The sequence below is a fragment of the Pelophylax lessonae genome (assembly GCF_965119305.1).
Source record: "Pelophylax lessonae genome assembly, chromosome: 1".
Classification (NCBI taxonomy): Eukaryota; Metazoa; Chordata; class Amphibia; order Anura; family Ranidae; genus Pelophylax; species Pelophylax lessonae.
In genome coordinates this window covers 349,778,550-349,802,826 of record NC_138768.1, presented here as the reverse complement: position 1 = coordinate 349,802,826, position 24,277 = coordinate 349,778,550, and the positions used below count along the sequence as shown (strand labels likewise).

Here is a 24,277-nt window from a genome sequence, read left to right as displayed (position 1 = left end):
TGGCGAAGCTGCATTTGCCATTCAAAATTACTTTATAACTGCCTTATGTACTTTGAGCTATATAATGTAGAACAAGTCCCAATTCAGGGATTAGCGTACAGCATTCTGAAACCTTACAGCAGAATAAGGGACTTAAACCACAAAGTAATAAACTAAAAACATAACACACCCTTTTTTTTTTTTGACTTAAAAACAATTATCATATTCCCAAAAGCAAATAAAAAGAATCAGCTAAAAAAAAAAAAAAAAAAAAAAAAAGGATTCTTGAGATGTTTTGCATGACAAATGATAAAGAAACTTCTGAAAACAGAATAAAAGGTCAAGCAAAAATGCAAACATTACATGCAATGAGGTATTTACATAAAAAGAGGCCTCATATTTAAGCTATCCACAGTAATTATAATAAAATCATGTTTGTAAATACAGCAGCTGTTCACAAATGTTTTAAACAATTTACACAATTCCTGACAATAAATATAATTCACTTTTCAAAAATATTTTTCTGTAAAGAAAATGAGGAATTTCAGTCAATTGGTAAGCCATATATAAGATATGTAGAGCTGCACTGCAATTAAAATGGCATGGGCGGAAAGGGGCACCATGGTTCTATACAGAATAAACTGTCCAACTGTGACAGTTAGTTAAAATATTAAAAATAAATTAAGAAAAAAGGTGCCCGTAGTAAGAATTAAAACACAACGCTATTACATTTTAACTTTGTCATACTGAGGTTAAAATAAAGTAACCATTTTTTTGCGTCCAATGTTATTTCATTGCTGCTGTTTCATGACTAGAGTTGATCTTGACAAACTTCATTCCAAGTAGAAAGACATACACCTGGACGGCTTAAATCCCCATCTGTGGCAGTGTGCCATCGCCTTTAGGATTCCTGTTGTGTCCTCTTCAGAGAGGCTTTTCCCTGAGACATGTATTTACTGGAAAGGCTGCCTAGAGAAAAAGATAAAATGTGTCTAGATGTTGGTTTTATGGCAGTGATGGTGGAGGAAATATGGATGGAAACCACACACAAACAAGAGGAATAACAGTCAACAGCAACTTTTTTTTTAACCTTTTCTCAGTTAGCAACATCTTATGATCTGTGGACGACTACAAGTAATAATGAAGTTAGGGATGCTTTTTTTTGATGATTGGTAAAAAGGCAAGATTGTAGTTTTCCCTCAAATAAAGAAATAAAGTCAAATTGGATCAAAAGGAAAGGTCTTAGGCCCCTTTCATACTTGTGTGACTTGTCCTGTGACTTGGGACTGCAAAGTCGCATGACAAGTCGTACCCCATGATGTCCAATGAGTACCGTTCATATCTGAGCAACTTCAAAGTAGTCCCTGCACTACTTATTCAGACTTTGATGCGACTTGAGGTCCATAGACCAAGAATACAAAGGCATTGCTGCAAGTCCAGTCAAAGTTGCACGACTTTCTGGTCGCACAAATGTTATAGTGGCCCTTTTTTTTTTTTTTTTTTTAAGCGACCTCTAGCCCCAGCAGAAAACTTCCTGCTAAAGGCTGCGGTGGTCTTGTGTGACATCAGCAGTTCCTGTACAGTGGATTGACATGCTAACTGTCCTCTGCCAGCACTACAACTCTGCAATCAGCAGAGTATGTGTTCTTTGTCAATTGAAAAACCAGAAGGGGGGGGGGGGGGTTCAGACTGCTGTACAATGCTGCTCTCACACAAAGCATAGTATTTAGTTGCACATTCCTCCTAGCAATGATGGCTTTATGAAAATTTTCCTTTAATAAAGCATGAACAATTATTTAATTTGAAGGCAGGCTGCTGCAAACAACTAAAGTAATCTTATACAGAGACTAGATTTATTGGGATTTTCTTGTAACTTAACAATGAAGCCCAACAAACTAGACAATGCAGTTGTCTCTATTCTCATTACTGCCCATTTCTGTCCAAAATACTACTGTATGTGAAATCTGATAAAACCTGTTTAAATTTAAAGACCACTTGGCATAATTATTTGATTATATCCATGTCCAAGATAAGAGGCATAATTTGACGCAACACCATTACATAGAATTAAAAAAAAAAAAAATTGCGGCTGTAAGCAACTTCTGAATATTACTTTTAAAACTGTACAGAATTCTAGTTTATAGTTGGATTTTTGCAGCTAATGCACTGTGTCCTCTTTGGATAACCATAGCTTCAACTCACCTGACTGAGGAGTGAAAGACATTTTTTCTTTTTTCCTATCATCTTGTGATGGTACTATCTGAAATGCAAGAAATACATTATAATACACAAATAAGGAATAAAAACCGAAATATCTGCTCTTGGCACAGAAACTACTACCAGCCATGGATACACAAGTGGCATGTGGGCATGAAAGCCTGCCCCATTTGCTGCTGCAAATACATGTTACTAATTTATCACGTGTAAATAGAACTCCAGCCAAAAAATGCTGTATTGTGTCACTAAGAGCAGAACGTGAAGGGTAATCTTTCCAACTTATACAGAGCCAGCAAAAACCTGGCAAAGTTTTTCAAAAACTTTACTTAATGAATTTAAACTTACAGTGCCTTAAAAAGGATTCATACCCCTTGAAAGTTTTCCACATGGTCATGTTACAACCAAAAACGTAAATTGATTTTATTGGGATTTTATGTGATAGACCACAACCCAAAGTGGCACATAGTGTAAAGTGGAAGAAAAAAATGGATTTTTGTAAAATCTTACCATAAAATCCTTTTCTCTTAAGCTCATTGACAGACACAGTCCTCTTGATTAGTAACACATTGGGTTATACTGCCCTCTACAAGAGTAGGACACTAGACGGAAGGAAAACGTTCTGGCCACACCTTAGGGGCAGTCCTAGAGGGTATATCCTCTCTCCCTCTGCTACAGGAAGTCAGTTATGTCACAAAGCAGTGTCAGAGAATTTAACCAAACCCCACTCAAAAAAACCGAGGGGCGGGTACTGCGTCTGTCAATGAGCTTAAGAGAAAAGGATTTTACGGTAAGATTTTACAAAAATCAATTTTTCTCTGTCGCTCATTGACAGACGCAGTCCTCTTGATTAGTAACACATTGGGACGTCCCAAAGCAGTGCCACAAATGAGGGGTGGGATAACAGAAAAAAAATTCAAATCTAGAAGGCCCAACCGGTGCCGACTAGAAGTCTTAAAGGCTCATTTAAATCAAATAATGAGACCTCAAATTGCGGCCTGCAGAACCTTGCGGCCAAAAGAGGCATCCGACGATGCCATCACATCAACTTTATAAAATTTTGTAAAGGTATGAACCGACGACCAGGTAGCCGCCTTGCATACCTGGACCACTGACGTCTGATGGCGGAAGGCCCAGGAAGCACTAAGCGCCCGAGTGGAGTGCGCCTTGACAGGGTACGGAGGATTCCGACTCTTAATAGAATAAGCCTGTACCACCGTCTGTCTGATCCATCTAGGGATGGTCGCGGCAGAAACAGGCAACCCCTTTCTAGGGCTATCCGTGATCACAAAAAGTGAATTTACGAAACAAGTTCGTAGTAGTCAAGTGTACCCTGATTGTCCGAACCCCATCCAAGGAGTGTAATGCAACCTCCCAAGGATGGCTAGGCTTAGGACACAGGGAAGGCAACACAATATTCTTATTCAGATGAAACTCTGAAACCACTTTAGGAAGGAAGGATGGATTCGGACGAAGAACCACCTTATCCCTATGAACCACCAGATATGGGGAACGACAAGATAATGCGGCCAGTTCTGACACCCTGCGTGCAGAAGTAATGGCCACCAAGAAGGCCACCTTCTGGGATAATGTAAGCAAGGGAATATCCCTGACCAGATTAAGATCCCAGGGCGGTAAGGGCGCGCGCACTGGCGGAGCCAGGTGCCGCACTCCCTGGATGAAATTCCGCACCAAGGAATGAGTAGCCAAAGGTTTCTGAAAGAAGATTGCTAACGCTGAAACCTGACCCTTGATAGTGCTCAAGGACAGCTTCTGCTCAACCCCCTGTTGCAGAAAAGTCAAGATTCGGGTCACCGAATAAGTACGTGGAGGAAATCCAAGAGAGTCACACCACGCAAAATAAGACTTCCATGTGCTAAAAGTCGCTTTCCTTGCTTTAATTAGAGTAGGAATAACTGAAGCTGACAATCCCTTGTCCTTCTTTCACTGGTTCTCAATGGCCAGGCCATTAAGCCAGCGATTGTAAAGCAAGATGGAAGATCGGTCCCTGAGACCGCAGATCCTCCCTGAGAGGAAGTCTCCAAGGAGCGTCCGCGACTAGCCTCACCAAGTCGGCGTACCAGGCTCGACGAGGCCAGTCCGGAATTACCAGGATAAATGGAATTCCCTCCACCTCTATCCTGCGAAGAAGTTCCCGCAGTAACTTGAGAGGATGGAAGACATACCGTAGCGGATACTGCCCCCACGGAGCGATCAGCGCATCTGCTGCGTCCGCTAGAGGATCGTGGGTGCGAGCTACAAACCTCCGCACTTCCCTGTTGAGCCGAGACGCCAACAGATCCACATCTGGGGTGCCCCAATGAAGGGACAGCTAGTGAAATACCTCTGGATGAAGAGGTCATACCCCTTGATCCAGAATCTGACGGCTGAGAAAATCTGCCTGCCGATTTCCCACCCCCGGAGTGAATACTGTGGAGAGAGCCGGAACAAACCGTTCCGTCCAACGAAAGATGCTGGTCATTTCGATGGCCACCAGGACACTCTAGGTGCCCCTTTGGTGATTGACATAAGCCACGACCGTGGCATTGATTGGATCCGAACCGGGCTGCCCTAGAGCTGCTCGGTCCAGTAAATAAGACAAAGTCTGATCGCTCTCAGTTCCGATACCTTTATTGGTAACCTGGATACTATCGGAAGGAATGACTTCCCCTGGTTGAGCATCGGAGACCGAAGCCACCAGACCAGAGACTCCCTGGTCCGCTCGCTCAACCGGATCCGATTGTCCAGAGAATCGAGATTCCGATTCCATTTGAGAAGAATCTCCTCTTGGAGAATTCGGGTAGGAGACTGGGCAAACGGTACTACCTCTAAGGAGGCCACCATCAGTCCCAGCCAGTTGACGGACAGCAACATCCGAATCGTTGACTGAACCTTCTGGAGTTTCTCCGCAAGGAGAAACACTCTTGCCAAGGATCTCCCAGATAGTTCAGTCTCCTGGTGGGACCAGGAATGATCTTTGGGAAAAGCGAAGAAAACGCTGATGTCCTGCGAAGATATGAAGATAGGCATCCTAAATGTCTATGGACGCCAGGGAGGCCACCACTGTTCGGATGGACTCCATCTTTCCCAAGTCCAGAATTTGGACGCACCTTGCCCTCTTTCCTGGGCATTGTGAACAGGTTCGAATAGAACCCCTGAAACGTTCTATCCAAGGAAGGGGAACTACCGCTCCCTGTAGCATACGAATGTTGGGAGGGAAGAATCGCACCGGTAGAAGTGATTGAATGCTCCATCTGGTATCTCGACCGTATGACCTCTTGAACCCAGGAAAACCATGGATCTGGAAACCGGTGAAGACGTCCCCCCACCCCAGAGATGGGTGGGGGCGCATCAGGCTGTCTTAGCAAGAGAGTGCTCTTGCCCCCCCAGTGAGATCCTTTATAATCTCACCCAAACAGGCGATCCCCTTGAAAGGGGAGATTAGCCAACCCATACTTGAAACTAAACCAATGGCAACGACTGGCCTAAAGGTTGACCCTATCAGGGAAAAAATGAAGCGGGATTCCACTTTCACTCTTCGATCCACCGGATCCCTAAAGGACGGAGCGTCCTCCAACGGGATAATAGTGGCTTTATCTGGAAATTGGTGAGTCCACCACTGGTGGTACCGTCCATCTTTTAAGGAGGGATTCCTCAAACGGATAGCGCCTAGCCATGCGTTTGGAAATAGCAGGGATACGTTTCAGACGACCCCATTTGTGCAAAGGAAAATCCTTCGCCCATTTTGGTAGGCTAACAAGTACCAAAAAGGAATTTCAGTCTCAGCTACCTCTGCCGGTGTAACCTCAAGACTTAAGGTTTCCCGGACAGACACAACTAGTGCATCCACCAACGCTCTTCTTGTGCTATGGCGGAGGCAAAAACGTCCTCCTCGCTGTCTGAGGAGACCGTACCTGAGACCGCAGCCCCAGAAGAGGGACCTGCAGCTGCAGTGACCGGCTCAGAATCCGAATCTGAAGTATCAGATGAAATAGGGGTAGGCGGGGGTCGTTTTCTTGACCCCCGTCCCTGACAGGCCACCTCCACCCGGGATACCAAAGACTCCAAAACTGTTGATAATGCATCAATTACAAGTGGGGTACTGGAGGGTCCTGCGGCCACCTCGAGGGGATCAGGTGGGGATACATGTGTGGCAGGGTCCATAATTATACAAGACACTTGCCAGCGACAAAAAATTGCAAAGTAAAAAAACTTTTTTTTTTTTTGTAATCCCCCAGCGCAACAGCGCCCCTCAGTGTTACCTGCTTTTTTTGGACCCCACAGAGAGAGAGAGAGAGAGAGAGACCCCAAGGCTCACCACCTGATGCACAGAAGTTTTCCATCAACCTGCCTCAGAGCGCTGTCCTGTTACAGACAGGAAGCCTTTGGCCCTTTTTCCCGGGTAAAGGAGGCGGCTCCGCCCCTTTATACGCCTTCCGACACCTCCCATGTTTCTCCACGAGGTGGCTGGTCATCTCCAAAATGGCCGCCCCCATGCTGGAGACACGAGGCTACACCAAGATGGCGGCCCCGCGCGACCTGCAGGAAAATGGCAGCGGCCTGCGAAAGAGCCATCGGCCTATGCGGCCTGCGGGAGGACGGCGGCCTGCGGGAGGACGGCGGCCTGCGGGAGGACGGCGGCCTGCGGGAGGACGGCGGCCTGCGGGAGGACGGCGGCCTGCGGGAGGACGGCGGCCTGCGGGAGGACGGCGGCCTGCGGGAGGACGGCGGCCTGCGGGAGGACGGCGGCCTGCGGGAGGACGGCGGCCTGCGGGAGGACGGCGGCCTGCGGGAGGACGGCAGCCTGCGGGAGGACGGCAGCCTGCGGGAGGACGGCAGCCTGCGGGAGGACGGCAGCCTGCGGGAGGACGGCAGCCTGCGGGAGGACGGCAGCCTGCGGGAGGACGGCAGCCTGCGGGAGGACGGCAGCCTGCGGGAGGACGGCAGCCTGCGGGAGGACGGCAGCCTGCGGGAGGACGGCAGCCTGCGGGAGGACGGCAGCCTGCGGGAGGACGGCAGCCTGCGGGAGGACGGCAGCCTGCGGATGGCGGTAGTCCAGGCACAGGCATCGGCCTGTCTTGCAATCTTATCAGGTAGGATGCTCTTTGTATATGGCCATCATCACAGTATTGCCACTGACCTTAGTTATAGTCCCTTAACAGTGCCCACTATACAGTGACTTTAGATAGTCAGCTCCCAAACCAAGCCTCCTGGTCTTTTATTCACACAACACACTCAATTGGGGGATCTGGGACCTGTTATAAGATAGAGGGGAGACCCAGGATCCTGAGCATCCGACCATCCCAGGGAGGGGCCCGCGTCCACCAACAAACCAGTCAGGGGGAGAGGGGGAACATTCTACTCACCATACCGGAACCAGGCGGGCGCCAACTCTTGACAGAACCCCTCTCCACCGAAGTGGGGGGGGGGCTGTCGACCAATACGGACGCCGTGACTCAGTTTCCAACTGGTCGTTGGCGTCCAGGCAAGACGTCTAACTCGCAGGGTCAGTCCCTGTCCAGTGGGGCAATGTCGCGGCTGACCCAGCGCGGAGCTAGGGCCTGCACACGCTCGCAGGCTGACTGGGGTGACCACTGGATCTCAACATCCAGCCCTTCGCCCAGTTCAGCGTACTTGCTTGAAGATCTCACAGGAACAACTGGAGAAAAAATCTAAAAAAATCTGTCTATTAAAAAAGTCTTTCTAAAAAAAAAATCTTGCCAGGACCAAAGATCCCAGCAAGGAATTTAGGTCCTTACTCCTAACTAGACAGAAAAAACTGACTTCCTGTAGCAGAGGGAGAGAGGATATACCCTCTAGGACTGCCCCTAAGGTGTGGCCAGAACGTTTTCCTTCCGTCTAGTGTCCTACTCCTGTAGAGGGCAGTATAACCCAATGTGTTACTAATCAAGAGGACTGCGTCTGTCAATGAGCGACAGAGAAAACTGAATTTTTGTAAAATCTTACCTGTAAAATTCCTTTCTCTGAGTCCTCCGACAGTCGCCACCTCTTCATATTCGTCACATATGGGGTATTAGACTTTGCTCCGAAGGAGTAGCTAGGCAACAGAATATGTGAACATTAAAGCTTTTAACATATCCCACCCTCAAGGGGTGGTCCCCTCAGTCAATACCCTCCTACTTCCTGCAACCATATCTCAGTTTCAGTGGAATAGCAGTAGAGTATACATCCAAACCCCAAAAGAGGGGCGGGGGCGGCGACTGTCGGAGGACTCAGAGAAAGGAATTTTACAGGTAAGATTTTACAAAAATTCAGTTTTCTCTTACGTCCTCCGACAGTCGCCGCCTCTTCATATTCGTCACATATGGGGACGTCCCAAAGCAGTGCAAACATGAGGGGTGGGAAACGCATCCGCGCCGAAAGGCAACGCAGTCTCCGCATCAAAGAAAGGAACCTTACCAAAGGAAGGAAACCAGCTGGGCTACAGGAAAAATAATTGCTCAACAGGAGCAACAACCCAGGAAAAGACAAATAACCAGGGGATAAAAAAAACTTATCCCAAGAGCCAGAGGTCCCCAACAAGGGACCCTAGGGAATTGCCGCACTAAGAACCTTGCGGCCAAAGGAAGCATCCGCCGATGCCTGAACATCTACTTTGTAGAATTTTGTGAAAGTGTGCACGGTCGACCAGGTCGCCGCCTTACACACCTGGTCTACAGAAGCCCCATGACGACAGGCCCAAGACGTACTCAGAGATCTAGTAGAGTGCGCCTTCACAGGCACAGGGGGAACCTTCCCCTGCAAAGCATAGGCCTGTTCAATGGTCTGCCTGATCCATTTGGCGATGGTAGAGGCCGACGCCGCCATGCCCTTCCGAAGACCCTCTGGAAGAACAAACAAGGAGTCCGTCTTTCGAAAGGACTCAGTCGATTTAAGGTAAACCCTTATCGCCCGAACAACATCCAAAGAATGTAGTCTCACCTCCTTTGGATGTTTAGGCTTCGCGCACAGCGAAGGCAAGACAATATCTTCATTAAGATGGAATTCCGAAACTCGCTTCGGAAGGAAACAAGGACTAGGTCGCAAGACCACCTTATCCAAATGAACAACCAGAAACGGAGACTTGCAGGACAAAGCCGCCAGCTCCGACACTCTGCGAGCCGAAGTGATCGCAACCAAAAAGGCGACCTTTTTGGACAACATAGACAACGAGATCTCCCTGATCTGTTCAAAAGGAGCACGTTGTAACACAGATAGAACGAGATTCAAGTCCCAAGGGGGCAGAGGATCCCTCCTAGGAGGAACCAGATGCCGCACTCCCTGAACAAAAGTGCCAACCAAGGAGTTGGAAGCCACGGGACGTTGAAACAGAACAGCCAGCGCAGACACCTGACCCTTTATCGTAGCCAGCGCCAAACGCTGATCGACACCCGTTTGAAGGAAGGACAGCACTCGGGAAACCGAGTACGTGCGGGGTGAAAACCCCCTGGACTCACACCAGGCAAAATAGGCCTTCCAAGTACGGTAATAAACCTTCCCCGAGGAAGACTTCCTCGCGTTGATCAAGGTATGAACGACCTCTGGGGAGAGACCCTTCTCCTTCAGGACCTCGGTCTCAACAGCCAGGCCGTCAAAGCCAGCGACTGTAAAGCAGGATGGTATATCGGCCCTTGAGACAGGAGATCGTCTCGAAGAGGCAGACGCCACGGGGCATCGACCGCCAGATTCACGAGGTCTGCGTACCAGGACCGGCGAGGCCAGTCCGGTGCCACAAGAATCACTGTGCTGCGTTCCAAGTGTAACCTGCGAAGGAACCTGGACAGCAACTGAATCGGTGGAAACGCCTACATCAGCCTGTACTGATGCCACGGGGCCACTAACGCGTCCGACGCGTCTGCCCGAGGGTCGCGCGTCCTTGCCACGAACCTTCTTACCTTGTTGTTGAGACGAGACGCGAACAGGTCCACATCTGGAAGACCCCACTTCGCGCAGAACATCTGGAAGACAGCCGGGTGGAGAGACCATTCCCCCTGATCCAGGGTCTGGCGACTCAGATAGTCCGCCTGCCAGTTCTCCACCCCCGGAATGTGAACCGCCGTTATCGCCGGGACATGAGTCTCGGCCCAAGACAGAATGTCGGCCACTTCTCGAGCCGCTCGGGCACTCCTGGTGCCCCCTTGGTGGTTGATGTAGGCCACCGCCGTGGCATTGTCCGTCTGCACCCGAACCGGGCAGCCATGCAGCCGGTCCGTCCAGCGATGAAGACAGAGATTTATCGCACGCAATTCCAGAATGTTGATCGGAAGGGAAGACTCCCCCTCCGACCAAGTTCCCTGGGCGGACAGAACGCCCAGAACACCACCCCAGCCCGACAGGCTGGCATCCGTGGTGATCACCGTCCACGAGATAGGACGAAACGACTTGCCCCCGGACACCATCGGAGACTGGAGCCACCACAGAAGGTCTCTTCTGGTGCGATGACTCAACGAGATTTGAAGATCCAGAGGTTGAGGTCGCCCGTCCCACATGGACAGGATCTCCGCTTGGAGACCCCGCGTGTGAAACTGGGCGAAGGGAATTGCCTCGAAGGCCGAGACCATCAATCCCAGACATCTCATGCACGTCCGCAGAGACAAGTGCGGAACGTCCCTGAGGGACCTGACTTCCTCCTGAAGAGTTCTGAGTTTGTCTTCCGGCAGGAAGACCTTCGCCTGCACCGAGTCCAGAATCATTCCCAGGTAGGGAAGACGAACCGACGGACTCAGTGTCGACTTTGGAAAATTTATCGTCCAACCAAACTCCTGCAGAGTTTGCATCGTGACAGACAGGTCCTTCTCCAGACCCTGGCTGGTCGCAGACCGAACCAGAATGTCGTCCAGATACCCCAGGACAGAAATGCCCTGGGCCCTCAATAATGCCAGAACCGGTGCAAGCACCTTGGTGAAGACCCGCGGAGCCGAGGCGAGACCAAAAAGGCAACGCCACGAACTGGTAGTGATCCTCCGCAATGGCAAATCGAAGGTACCTTTGGTGACCCTCGAAAATGGGGATGTGAAGATACGCATCCTTCAAATCGATGGAGGCCATGAATTCCCCCTGAACCAGGGCAGCCACCACCGACCGCAGGGATTCCATGCGGAACTTGCGAACCCGCACAGAGCGGTTCAGAGCCTTCAAGTCCAGAATTGGACGAACCTTGCCCTCCTTTCTGGGCACAGTGAACAGATTGGAATAAAACCCCCGAAATCTGTCCCGATGAGGCACCGGAACTACCACTCCCTGAGCCCTCAGGTCCCGCACCGCCAGGTGCAGGTCCCGTAAACGCTCTGGAGACAGTTGAAGATTTGAGGGAAAAAATCTGCTCTCCGGCCGAGAGAGAAACTCGATCTTGTAACCAGATCGAACGATCTCCTGAACCCATCTGTCCCGCACGCGGGCCAACCAGGGCTGAAGAAAAACCGAGCAAGCGTCCCCCCACCCCAAAACTGGGTGAGGGCGCCCCTTCAGGCCGCACTGTTATGGGCTGCGGATCCGGATTGACCGGACTTCTGTTTTCCAGACCAGGGCTTCTTCTGAGAGCCTTGACCTTTGAACGGTTTGCCCTTGTAGTGCGACCGAAAGGCACGAAAGGACACCTGAGGGGGCCGAAAATTAGCATGCTTCTTCCCAGAAGCCCCCTTAGCCTTGGGGAAATGGGGCAAGAGAGTGCTCTTACCTCCGGTGATCCCCTTAATCAACACATCCAAGGACTCCCCAAAAAGGCGAGACCCATCATAAGGCAGATTGGCTAAGGTCTTACGTGAAGACTGGTCCACCGACCAACATTTCAACCAAACCAGGCGGCGAGACAACACCGCCACGCTGTGCACACGTGCAGCCAACGGGACTAGGTCCAAGTCCGCATCACACAGATACATGACACCCTGGTGGATTTGATCCACCATATCCAGGGTCGCCGGCGAGGCCGAATCGGCCACTAGGACGCGCCTAAGCATCTCCGTCCAACTTGCGACCGCCTGGGCCGCCATGAGAGAGGCAAACAGAGCCTTAAGCATAGAACCCGTAACAGAATAAGTATGACGGGCAAGAGACTCCAATCTCCTATCCGTGGCATCACGGAACACAGGGGAATCCTCTGCAGGAATCGCAGTGGATTTGTTTAAAACCGCAATTGCGTGATCCAGTGGGGGTGGCACACACCACCTTTCATCAGTGGAAGGCGAGAAAGGATAACGCAGCTTGAACCTACTTGGTACAGCAAAAGGTTTGCGCAGATCGCGCCATTGTTCCTTAACAGCGCGCTGAAAATCATCATTGCAGGGAAAAACCTGCAGGGTCCAGCGTTTTCTCTGCGTCCCATAAGCCGCCAAGGCAGCGGGGGGACACACTTCATCCTGCAAACGCAGCGTTTGTTTTATGGAAGCAATCAATTCATCCATGATTGCAAGCTCTTCAGGCGAGCCAGGGGGAGAATTATCAACCCCTTCAACTTCAGCCTCCACCTCGGACCCCACTAGATCCAGGGAGGAGCGGGACCCCGATAAGGAGGCCCCCGCCATAACAGCCCCATCACCTTCACCCTCAATCAGAAATAAGAGAAACTCTGGGTCTTTTAGTAGATTGAGCAGCCACCAGCATCTGCACCTGAGCAGCAAGGCTAGCCACAATAGTGGCTAAATCCCCCCCTGGGGGGGAAACAGCGGTCCCCTGGCTTTCCACCAAGGCAGTAGGAAATTTGCCCTCCTGAGAATCCATTGCCCCTATTACAAATGCCGGATAATAAAGGGTTAACTGCCCCTTTAACAAGCGCGGCGAGCGCAGCCCACCGCACCACACACAAGCACAATGAGACCCCCACAGGGACAATAAAACTGACACAGGCAATGGATAGGAAGGATATAACCTGAGGAGACCCTCGCCGCTGCTGCTGCCTCGATCGGTGTTCCTGGAGAAGAGGAAGTGATGCTGCCAGGGCGCTCTATGAAAGCCTATGGGAGGCTACAAGAAAATGGCCGCCATGCATGTAGAACATGCGGCCGGAGCGAGTGTAGGCAAAATGGTGCCGTTTGGCGCCGAAACCACCGCTCCACAGTACAGTAATGCACACATGTCATCCATGTATAAAAAAACATGTCAGATCGCCGTAGCGATCGCTGTATAGTGCCCAAACATGCCCAAAACATGCCCCACAGCTTCTCACACTGACAAGGCTGACACACACAGTGTCACACAGCTCCCCCCCCCCCCCCTTGCAGCCCACAGCATGCAGCCGAGTGATAGGGAGACAAACGGTGTGGACAGAGGCAGGTTACACAGTCCCAGACTGACACCCCCCCAGACAGACAGGTCCCCACATAGATACACTTACCTCACAATGGCGTGGGGGACCCGCACAGGCAAACAAGCCGCTGCATTGAGGCAGGGAGAGTCGCATACAAGACGCACAGAATGGGGGTTAAGAAACCGCACAGCGTCCAGTGAGGTAGCCACCTCACCAATCATCCCTGCACCGAACAGGGATGGGTCGTTCACTGTGCCAGGAGCGTTACCTGGCTGAACGCTCGATGGCAGGCTGGGAAGCCACTGACCCACGACCTGCTACCAGGGGGATCAGCCCGAGACCCAGCCCGCATGATCCTCTTCATCCGAAGAACTAACTAACGCTGACAAAAAGAACAGCTAAGTAAAGGTAGAGAGAAAACTCAAACAAAAAATCAAAAAAGAAGAAAGAGTCTGGGGCACAAAGCCCCAGCACAGAGAGAGCCAGCCACTCCTGACAAGCTAGACATTGAAACTGAGATATGGTTGCAGGAAGTAGGAGGGTATTGACTGAGGGGACCACCCCTTGAGGGTGGGATATGTTAAAAGCTTTAATGTTAACATATTCTGCTGCCTAGCTACTCCTTCGGAGCAAAGTCTAATACCCCATATGTGACGAATATGAAGAGTCGGCGACTGTCGGAGGACGTAAGAGAAATGATAGTTTTCAACATTTTATACAAATATCTGAAAAGTGTGGTGTGCATTTGTATTCAGCCCCCTTTACTCTGATAGCCCTAACTACAATCAAGCGGAAACAATTGCCTTCAAAAGAAACATAATAAAGTTTGTCCACTTGTGTGTAATTTAATCTCAGTGTAAATACAGCTGTTCTGTGAAGCCCCCAGAGGTTGGTTAGAAAACCTTTGTAAACAAACAGCATCATGAAGGCCAAGGAACACACCAGACAATTCAGGGATAAACATGTGGAGAAGTTTAAAGCAAAGTTAGGTTAAAAAAAAAAAAATATCCCAAGCTTTGAACATCTCACTGATCACGTTCAAACCATCAACCGAAAATGGAAAGAGTATGGCACAACTGAAAACCAATTAAGACATTGCCGTCCTCCTAAACTGATAGGCTGGTCAAGGAGAGCAATAGGTCAAGGAGAGCAATCAGAGAAGCAGCCAAGAGGCCCATGGTAACTCGAGGAGCTGCAGAGATCCACAGCTCAGGTGGGAGAATCTGTCCACAGGACAACTATTACCCATGCACGCCATAAATCTGATCTTTATGAAAGAGTGGCAAGAAGAAAGCCATAGGAAATCACATTTACAGTTTGCGAGAAGCCATGTGGGGACACAGCAAACATGAGGAAGAAGGTGCTCTGGTCAGAAGAGACCAAATTTGAACTTTTTGACCTAAAAGAAAAACGCTGTGCGTCAGAAAACACTGCATATCACCCCCACCGGAAACATGGTGGTGGCAGTATGTTGTGGTCATGCTTTTCTTAAGTAGGGACAGGGAAGCCAAATACAGGGCAAATATTTGAAGAAACCTGTTCCGAGTTTTTAAAAGACTTGAGACTGGGGCAGAGGTTTGCCTTCCAGCAAGACAATGACCCTAGACATACAGCCAGAGCTACAATGAAATGGTTTAGATCAAAGCATAGTCATGTGTTAGAATGGCCCAGTCAAAGTCCAGACCTAAATCCAATTGAGAATCTGTGGTGAAGACAGGAACATTGCTGTTCACAGACACTCTCCATTCAAACTGACAGAGGTTGAGCTATTTTGAAAAGAAGAATGGGGAAAAGATTCACTCAAGATGTGCAAAGTTGGTAGAGACCAACCCAAAAAGACTTGCAGCTGTAATTGCAGTGAAAGGTGTTTCTAACAAAGTATTGACTCAGGGGGGCTGAATACAAATGCCCGTTACACTTTTCAGATTTGTAAAAAAGTTTGAAAATCATTTATCATTTTCCTTTCACTTCACAATTATTTGCCACTTTGTGTTGGCCTATCACATACAATCCCAATAAAATAGAAGTTTTTGGTTGTACAATGACAAAATGTGGAAAATTTCAAGGGCCCGTAAAAACAAAAAGGTTTTGGCTCGAGTTCCAACCTAAAAAAAAAAAAAATACAACTTTGATTTTAGCTTTATCTTTAGGACAAGATGTATAGGTTTATTCTGTTACTGCCTGCATAACGCAAAGTATGTGCGGCGGAAAAAAGGGTGGGTTTTACTAACCAGACACTGCATAAACTGATGTTTCTGTGCTTACAGCATTGAGACAGATCTCACCAAGGATCGGTAGCTGGTGGGACTGACTTCCGATCAGGAGATTCCTGACAGCCAGTTACAGTGGTCACATAATCAAATTCTTCCTGCCCCCTATGCATGCAGACTATTAAAAAAGGATGCCTTTTTAAAAAGGATGCCGGGGCTGGGCAAGTTAACCTATTGCAATTCGGCTGATTTCCCACTTACCGGGATAAATCGTGTTTGCGGTTTCTGAGGACTGGCTGCAGATGGCGATCCATACATGATATCAGACTTGGGGCTCCCTGTATTAGAAAATACACAGAAGTCAGAAAAACATTGTACTATAGTAGAACGCTTAACCACCTATATGTAAGTCACCCGATACATGTGCACTGGCATACCACTCGCGCAACCAGTGGACACAGCAGATTGCGGTGGCTGGTGTATCACGTTATCACTATGCGATCACATGATCACAATGTGAACACAACTGTTAAGAATGGGTTTCATTCATAACAGCTGTGCTTTGTATTGGGAAGCTGTGATTGGCCAACAGCCATCACATGGAACCTGGGCCAATCACAGCACCCTGTACCATGTGACAACTGTGGGCCAATTACAGGTCACAAGAGTAATCACAGCTGTTATAAATGAAAACCGTTCATGAAAGCTCAAAACACTGCTGTTACAGTGATCTTAAATTGAAACAGCAAAGAAAGAAATCCCTGATCAATCACCCCCCCCCCCCCCCCCCCAGAGTAGTACAGTGGATGCTTAGTTGTTCCTTCAATGGGCTTCAGAGAAGGGCAGCCTGTATAGAGATCTGTACTTCACTGCTGGAAAGGCCTGAATATCTACACATGTGCAATGACTGCTCGCAAGTGTTTGTTAATCACAGTTTCTGTAACCCCTACATTAAATCTTTGCTCAAACCTGAAATCCATGCATGGAAACCCTTACTACATTTGTGATTCTGTCATAAGCAGAAACTCACCAGCAACAGGATGGCTAAACAGAACATTCACCTGGTCCTACTGTTTCACTGAAACACTGCAGAATATTTTTCGCCAGCAAAGAAGCGACAAGTATAAGCAGGCGAGTTTTTTTTCTATGCTTTTACAAATTCCTGATGTTGAAGAGCAACTGCCAGTGACAGGATTTGCCGCTTTGGATGGCTTGTGAGTGCCAAACGTAACCTGCGCCCCAGTCGCAGCTGCGTCCTCCCAATTTCAGGATCTCACGCACAGAACTAGTGCGTCCACCAGCGCCTTATCTTTGCGGCAGTGGAAGTAGAAATGTAATCCTCACTGTCAGAGGAGACAGGGCGCGAGGTAGTGGACCCGGCAGGGAGACCCGCGTCTGCAGTGGCCGAGTCAGACTCAGAACCTGAGACATCAGATGAGGCAGGGGTAGGCGGAGGGCGTTTTTTAGCACCTCACCCTTTAAAAGCCACCTCTACCCGGGACACAAACGCTTCTAGGACCGCCAAAATTGCATTGGTAGACAGCTGGGATCCGGAGGGCCCTGCGGCCTTCCCGAAAGGGGGTCAGGTGGGGACACATGATCTGTAGAGTCCATGGTGCACCAGGGGAACCCATCAGCAAAAGCTGAAAAAAATGACTTTTTTTTGTACATAAAAGTCCCACTGCGCTACAGCCCCCCCCCCCCCCCCCGAGGACAGGCAAGCACGCTGGAGACCCCCAGCAGAGAGAGAGGCGCCCCCCAGACGCACTGCACCAAGATGCAGCAGAAGGCCCAGCACAGCAGCACGTGTCAGCAGCAAGCTCAATCCAAAAAGAAAAGGATTTGAGAAACCGCCCAGGGTATAGGGAGGGGCTCCATCCATAGAAAGCGCCTCCAGAAACTCCCATTCAGATTCCTAGTAGGAAAAAACCACCGCAAAATGGCCAAGCCGTGTGTACCAAGATGGCCGCCAATCTCCTCAGCACAGTGGCTACAAGAAAATGGCGGCCTTTAGAGCAGCCGAGGGCACTCGTTGGGACCCTCTACACTACACAATGGGATCGATTGGCAGGTGGGCCCTGGAGGTACAGAGACCCTCCCCTGCACGATCGTTAGTCGCTGGCAGCACACCCCCTGCCCCCACTTCAGCCTGGAGTGCGGTCTCAGCCCCTGGGAGTAGGCCCAATAGCCCCCAGCATGGGGGGGGGGGCAGGTAGCAGAGGAAGGTAGCAGAAGGGGGTGCATGATGGGACAGAGGGGAACCCTGGATTGTGAGGTTCTGACCATCCCAGGGAGTGGCCCGCATCCACCCCAAAATCCGCCAGGGGAAGAGGGGGGAACTTTTACTTTTTACTCACCATACCAGGAACACAGGCGGGCACCATCTCCTGACAGCACCCCTCTCTTCCGAAGTGGGGGGGCTTTCGGGCAAATAGAACCGCTGTGACTAAGTGTGAGGCGAGGAGAGCCGATAAACGGCACTTCCTCATTCACATGTGACCCGCTGTGATTGGACACAGCCGATCACATGGGTAAAGAGCCACGTCAATTGGCTCTTTACCAAGATCGGGTCGCGCTGTGTCCTAGGAACACAGCCTGGCGACGATCGCCTCACTGCGCACCCCCTCTGGGGCACCATCATAGGACGTCGTCCCAGAACAAGAGCCGCATCGCTCCGATGTCATTTGACAGTGGGCGGGTGGCAAGTGGTTAAAGAAAAAACACCCCTCAAGAGGGAACAGCCCCTCTTAAAACAACAGCCTGCAAATCTTTGTGGCCAAAAGAAGCATCCGCAGATGGCAAACCTACCTTATAGAATTTTGTGAAGGTATGCACCGACGACCAAGTGACCGCCTTGCAAACTTACGATATTGATGGCTGATGACGGAAGGCCCAAGAAGCATTCAGCGCCCGAGTGAAATGAGCCGTGACAGGGTAATGTGGAACCTGAGCTTTAATGGAATAGGCCTGAGAGAGTCTGTCTGATCCACCTAGAGATGGTAGCCGAAGAAGCGGCCAGCCCTTTTCTTGGTCCGTCCATAACCACAAAAAGCGAGTCTGACCCCTGAAAGGACTCAGTAGCTGCCAGATACACCTGAATTGCACAAACCACACCTGAATTGCACAAACCAAATCCAAAGTATGCAAATTCCTTGGGATGAGCCGGTTTGGGACACAAGAAAGGCAACACAAAGTCCTCATTCAAATGGAAGTTAGAGACAACTTTACGCCGGAATGATGGACAGGGACGAAGAACCACTTTATCCCTATGGACCACTAAATAGGGACTGCAACAGGATAATGCCGCCAAAACCGATAGCATGGGGGCTGAGGTAATAGCCACCAAGAATGTCACCTTCTGGGATAACAGGCAAGGGAATCTACCAAATATTCTCAAATGGAGGTTTATGGAGAACCGAAAGTACTAAATTTAAATCCCATGGCGGCAAAAGAGACCGTACAGGTGGAGCCACATGTCGAACCCCCCTGAATGAACGTACAAACTAAACAGCGCGTGGCTAGGGGTCACTTAAAGAAGATTGCCGGTGCAGACACCTGGCCCATGATGGTACTCAAGGCCAACTTCTGATCAATGCCCCGTTGAAGAAAGGTTGAAATCCGAGCCACAGAAAAGGATCCAAAATGCACCCCAATCAATTCACACCAATAAATGTATGCTTTCCCATACGATAGCATATTTTGCTGGACGACTTCCTCGTCTTCATTATAGTAGGGATCACTGATCCAGACAAACCTCTATCACTCAGTACCTGGCTTTCAATAGCTAAGCCATTAAAATCAACGTCTAAAGCAGGATGGTAGATCAGCCCTTGGGACAACTGGTCTTCTCTGAGAGGAAGCCCCCAAGGGACATTTATGGACACCAGACTGACTGGAAGATCCTTGCCCCTCATTCCTTGCAGGGAATGCGGAAGAAGCCTGAGTCGAGGAGGCTACTGGCCTTACCGTGGCCCTTGGACGCCTGCGGCGCCTACCAGAGGAACCCGAGATCTCTCTACGAACCTCGGTATCCTCCTGTGGCGCCAAACCTGCTAAAAGGAGCTGCATGTAGGACTGTACAAACAACTGTCTTGAAGGTGGATATCACCAGACTCAGAACCTGTATGCAAAATGGGAGTGAACTCAGAGCAGCCGGTGAATCACGGCAGGTGGTTCCTGAAGTTTGTCCAGAGGAAGGGCCTCCCTGGTCAGAATTAGAATCAGACCTAGGTAAATCAATTCTCTGGACAGGGATAGGGGGGGGGCTTGGGTAGTTCGGACATCACCTGAACGTTTGCAGGAATTAAATCCACACAAGGAGACTTAGGACCTCAAAAAGCTAAGGCCAAGCTTTGTCCCCCTTTCTGGGTACCCCCCAAAAGAATCATTTTGTGGATTTCCTTGACATTCATTAAGGAGGTCCACGAGGCTGGAAACCAGTAATGGGTGAGTGCAGACCTTCACGTTGAAAAGGGTCTTGTCTGCTGGTCCAGGGAAGCTAGCTCTAGGCTTACCAGACCAAGGATGCTTAGAACCTCCCGGGGAAGATTTGAAAGATCTATTTCCCTTATTCTCCACCCTAGAAGCACAAAATTATTTTCTATGTGCTGAAGAGAGCCCCCAATTGCTAGGAGGCTCCTTCCCTTTCCTAGACTATGGCAGGAAGGTACTCTCCCCCCGTGATACCCTTATGTCATCCAAGATAGCCCCAAACAGGCGAACGCCTTGAAAGGGCTGATCAACGAGAGCTTTCTTAGAGGCTTGGTCTGCAGACCAATTCTTAAGCCACAGCACGCTCCTAATCACCCCCGCTGAAACAAAGCTTGGACAGCGCAGAAGCTGTATCCAAAGCTGCATCACATATAAACTGCAGTTCATGGACCAACTGGTCCGCTAATAAAAAAAAACAGTGGGGACCTGCTCACCCCCCAGGCCCTGGCGCAAAAGCTTTGCCCATTCAGTTAGGGTCTGAGACACCAGGGCTGAGACAAAGACTGGCCACAATGCAGAACCAGCCATAGTAAACATGCTGCGTGCCACAGCCTCTGCTTTCCTGTCAGCCAGGTCCTTAAAGGATGGGGCTGCCTCCACTGGAATCATGGTAGCTTTATTCAACTTTGAAACATGAGGGTCCACCACTGGTGGACTAGTCCATTTTTTTTTTTTTTTTTTTTTTAAAGGGACTCCTCAAAAGGGTAAACATACAGCAAAACGTTTGGGGAACACAAAGGGTAATTTTGGTTGTTCCCATTCCTTACAGGAAAACCTGTCAAAATAACGCACATAAGAAAACACCTTTGGAGTGCGAGGGGACTTATGCAAACGACACAGTCACAGCCTCCATTTTTAAAGTCTCATGCACTGCAGTGATGAGTTAGTCTACCAGCGCTTTAATTCGCTGCTTCGACCATGGAGGAATCATCCTCACTATCTGATGGATCTGGGGGTGTGATATCAAAGTTCCCCTGGATAGGCCATGTCCATTGCGGCATCAGGCTCCGAATCAGATGAGGGACTGAGCAGGGAAAGGCGAGGGACGTTTCCTCCTGGGCCTTTGCCCACATGCCATTTTCACCCGGGACATTAAGGACTGCAGGACCACCATCAGTGCAACCATGGGAAGCTGGGGTTCCGAGGGACCTGCCCCCTCCATGAGGGGGTCAGTTGGGGAGATGTGCTGAGGCTCCATAAGGAAAGGAAAACCTTGCAGTACAAAAACGATCTTTTGGTACCACTAAAGGATCCCTTGCAAGGCTCAGGGTACCGAGAGAGAGAGAGAGAAAGCCCCCCCCCCCTCCTCCCCCAAGGATTTGAGCGCCGAGAATTCGGACCCAGCATCACCATCGATGCCATCCCTGTTCATATGTCCCGGGCACAGGAAGAGGAAGCCAAGGAGGAGCTTCGGCATTCCCACGGGGCTTCGGTCGTCTCCTGGACTAAGGGAAAATGGACCCGAGACATCGGACTACACAAGCATGGCCACCAACCGGAGACCAGCCAAACTAAGGGAAAATGGCCACCATCAGCTACAGCATTCTGCAAGGGGACCCCCTCCTGAAAGTAGGACACACGTTAGGGGAGACTGCTGCGCGCACTGCATCGGGGTCCCCCTGCACTATACCGACACTGCAAACAGTGGGGCACGCACCTAGGCGTCTCCTACACTGGGACCCCTCCAGACTACCAGGGCAGGACACACTATCCCAGGACCCTTACAGAGTGGGGATAGCGAGGGGAGACCCCCAGGTGTCTCTGCTGCATCCTCTGCCCTGGGACCCCCACCAGACCCTAGGTCCAGAGAGGGGGGGGGGGGAAGTGGAGGAAGCCCAGCTCACCGAGGGATGGGAGGAGGGAACTTGCAGGCAGGTCTGATTGTCGCGGGAGGTTGCCTGCGTCCACCCCAAAAAAAAAAAAAAAAAAAAAAGACCAAAAAGGGGAGAGAGGGGACTGTGCTTACCCTTCCAAGGTGTGGGTAACACTCCAGACAGAATCCTTGCCACCGAATAAGGGGAGCTGCCGGCCAAGGGACCGATGCGACTCAGACCCAAGCCCGGTCATATGCAACCCTGTGAGACAGTTAACTCGGTCGTGGCCAACCTAGCGCATAGCTGCGGTTTGCAAGTGGTTACTGGCTGGGCTGGGGGGACCACTGGATCTAGATTATCCAGCCCCTCGCCCAGCCTGGCAGTTGATTGTAGATCTCCCGAGAGAAAAAACAAATATGTAAGGAAGAATAAAATTGCTAGGACCAGAGATCCCAGCCGGGAGCCTAGGTCCTTACTCCTGACTAGACAGATTAAAACTGATTGCCTAGAGCAGAGAGAGGGGTTATATACCAAGCAGAGGACGGCCAATGGGCGTAGCCAGGTTTTTTGTTCTGCCTAGTCCTACTCCTAGGAGAGGCAATATAACCCAGTAGTTATGATTTATGGAGTGCTGTGTCCGTGGAACGAAAGAGAAAAGCCAAGTTTTCTATCTGGTTCTCAAGCAGTGCAGATGAATGTCACAAAAAGTGTAGTCCTGAGTAACTTACTGGCAGAAAAGTAGCAGTAAAATTAGCTGTGCCACAATGAGTCAGTCACTCACCTGCTGCCCCTTTGTACTGAGGGCATTCTTTCTTGATGTGCCCCTCCCGGCCACAAATGAAACAGCGTTTTTCCCTAAGCTCTCGGTCATCTTGTCTTCTCCACTTTTCAGAGCCAGATCTAGGTGTCCTATCTTTGCAGGGCTCATTGTTGCCCCGTGTTCCTTGCTGTGCTTTTCGTGGAGTTGCATGTAGCTCTTTTCCATCTATGCTCATGCCACCTCCCTGCAAACTCATTTCCTTGTCCTCAATTTTTCGTTGCGGTCTCTTGTCTGGGTATCTTTGGTTTGAGGCACTTTCATGATTGCGCCTTCTAACTCTAGCAAGAAAAAAAAAAAAAAAAAGTATGGGGAGCCATGCGAGACATCAAATTTAGGACTGAATATAAAGTCCAACAACATGCAAAACTGAAGTATATCTGAAACCATGAAATAAAATGCAACACACTGCAGCTTTCAGTCAACTGAGGTGGTTGCATTAGCTTTTATTTTCAGGCTAAAAATAATTTTCAGCAACTACAGAAAATACTTGTTATAGAAATATTTGTTACAGTTCTGTTTCCTATGCTGAAAAAGTGCATGTAGTACTTCTGTTCCCATACTACCAATACCTAATCAGTTGTTGAGGTCAAACCTGCAGCGGCCAATCCAAAAGCGTTGAAGACGACTGCTGATTCATTAGTGCAGCTTGAGCGAGAAGAGTAATGCAAAGAGTGGGGGGGGGGGGGGGGGGAGTTATAGACTCATTTTTTTAATTTAAGCTGCTTGTCTGTGTAAAGTGTTCACAGGTGAGACAAGATGCACGTAAGAAATCAGCTATAAATCTTTAAACCAACTATAAAACACATTTTTTGTTCAACCACTTCCCGCGGACGTGACACATATATGCAGACTCTCGGTGGGTTTTAATGCCAAGATACCGTATATATGAGGCCTCGTGTAAACTGGTTTCTGTGCTGAGAGCACGCGCCCTGCATGCCCCAAGCACAGTCACCGGTGTGCCTGAAAGGCTCCCAAAAGCACCCTTGCGATCGGGAGCTTTCCGATCACGTGACTGCCGTGACAGCCAATTACAGCAGTCCTATGACCCGAAATCTCACCTCCCAACATTTAGAAGCTTTTAAAAGGCCGGGAGGGCAGCACAGAGCAGCCCCAGTCCTCCTCCTCTTGGGTTGGCTGCCAGCACTCCTGGTTCCTTCCCAGCTGAGTGCTCACCATAGTAAGCTGTGAGGGCACTCATGCAGGCTTGCATCCTTTTCAAGGGCTGTGATGGACCATAGCTCCCAATGCTGTCTGAGGGAGAGAGCCGCTATTCTCATGCCTAGCATTGGATTGAGATCCGCTCAGGTAAGAATGGGGGGTTGGGGGCTGGGGGAGGTGCACAGTGGAGTTGAGTGGAGTGAATGCAGAGAATGCATTAACCTCCCTAACGGTATTCCCAAATGTGGCTCAGGGTTAATATTACGTGCCAAAAGCGGTAACCCCGAGCCACACTCGGGATTATCCCAGAATGAAACTCGCCTTCCCCTGCGATCCCCCTGCCACCCTC

General features: G+C 49.8%; 1 protein-coding gene across 1 annotated transcript in view; it reads right to left on the bottom strand.

The window, feature by feature from the left end:
* Nucleotides 1-276: 276 nt before the first annotated feature.
* TUT7 (terminal uridylyl transferase 7) overlaps nucleotides 277-24,277 on the bottom strand; it is a 162,680-nt gene continuing 138,679 nt past the window's right edge. The window contains exons 26-29 of the mRNA XM_082272795.1: nucleotides 22,732-23,048; nucleotides 15,907-15,983; nucleotides 2,182-2,239; nucleotides 277-948 (exon numbers count right to left, since the gene is read on the bottom strand). Of these exons, the coding sequence (XP_082128921.1) occupies nucleotides 881-948; nucleotides 2,182-2,239; nucleotides 15,907-15,983; nucleotides 22,732-23,048 (520 nt within the window). The 3' untranslated portion in view covers nucleotides 277-880. The remainder of the gene's footprint in view (nucleotides 949-2,181; nucleotides 2,240-15,906; nucleotides 15,984-22,731; nucleotides 23,049-24,277) is intronic.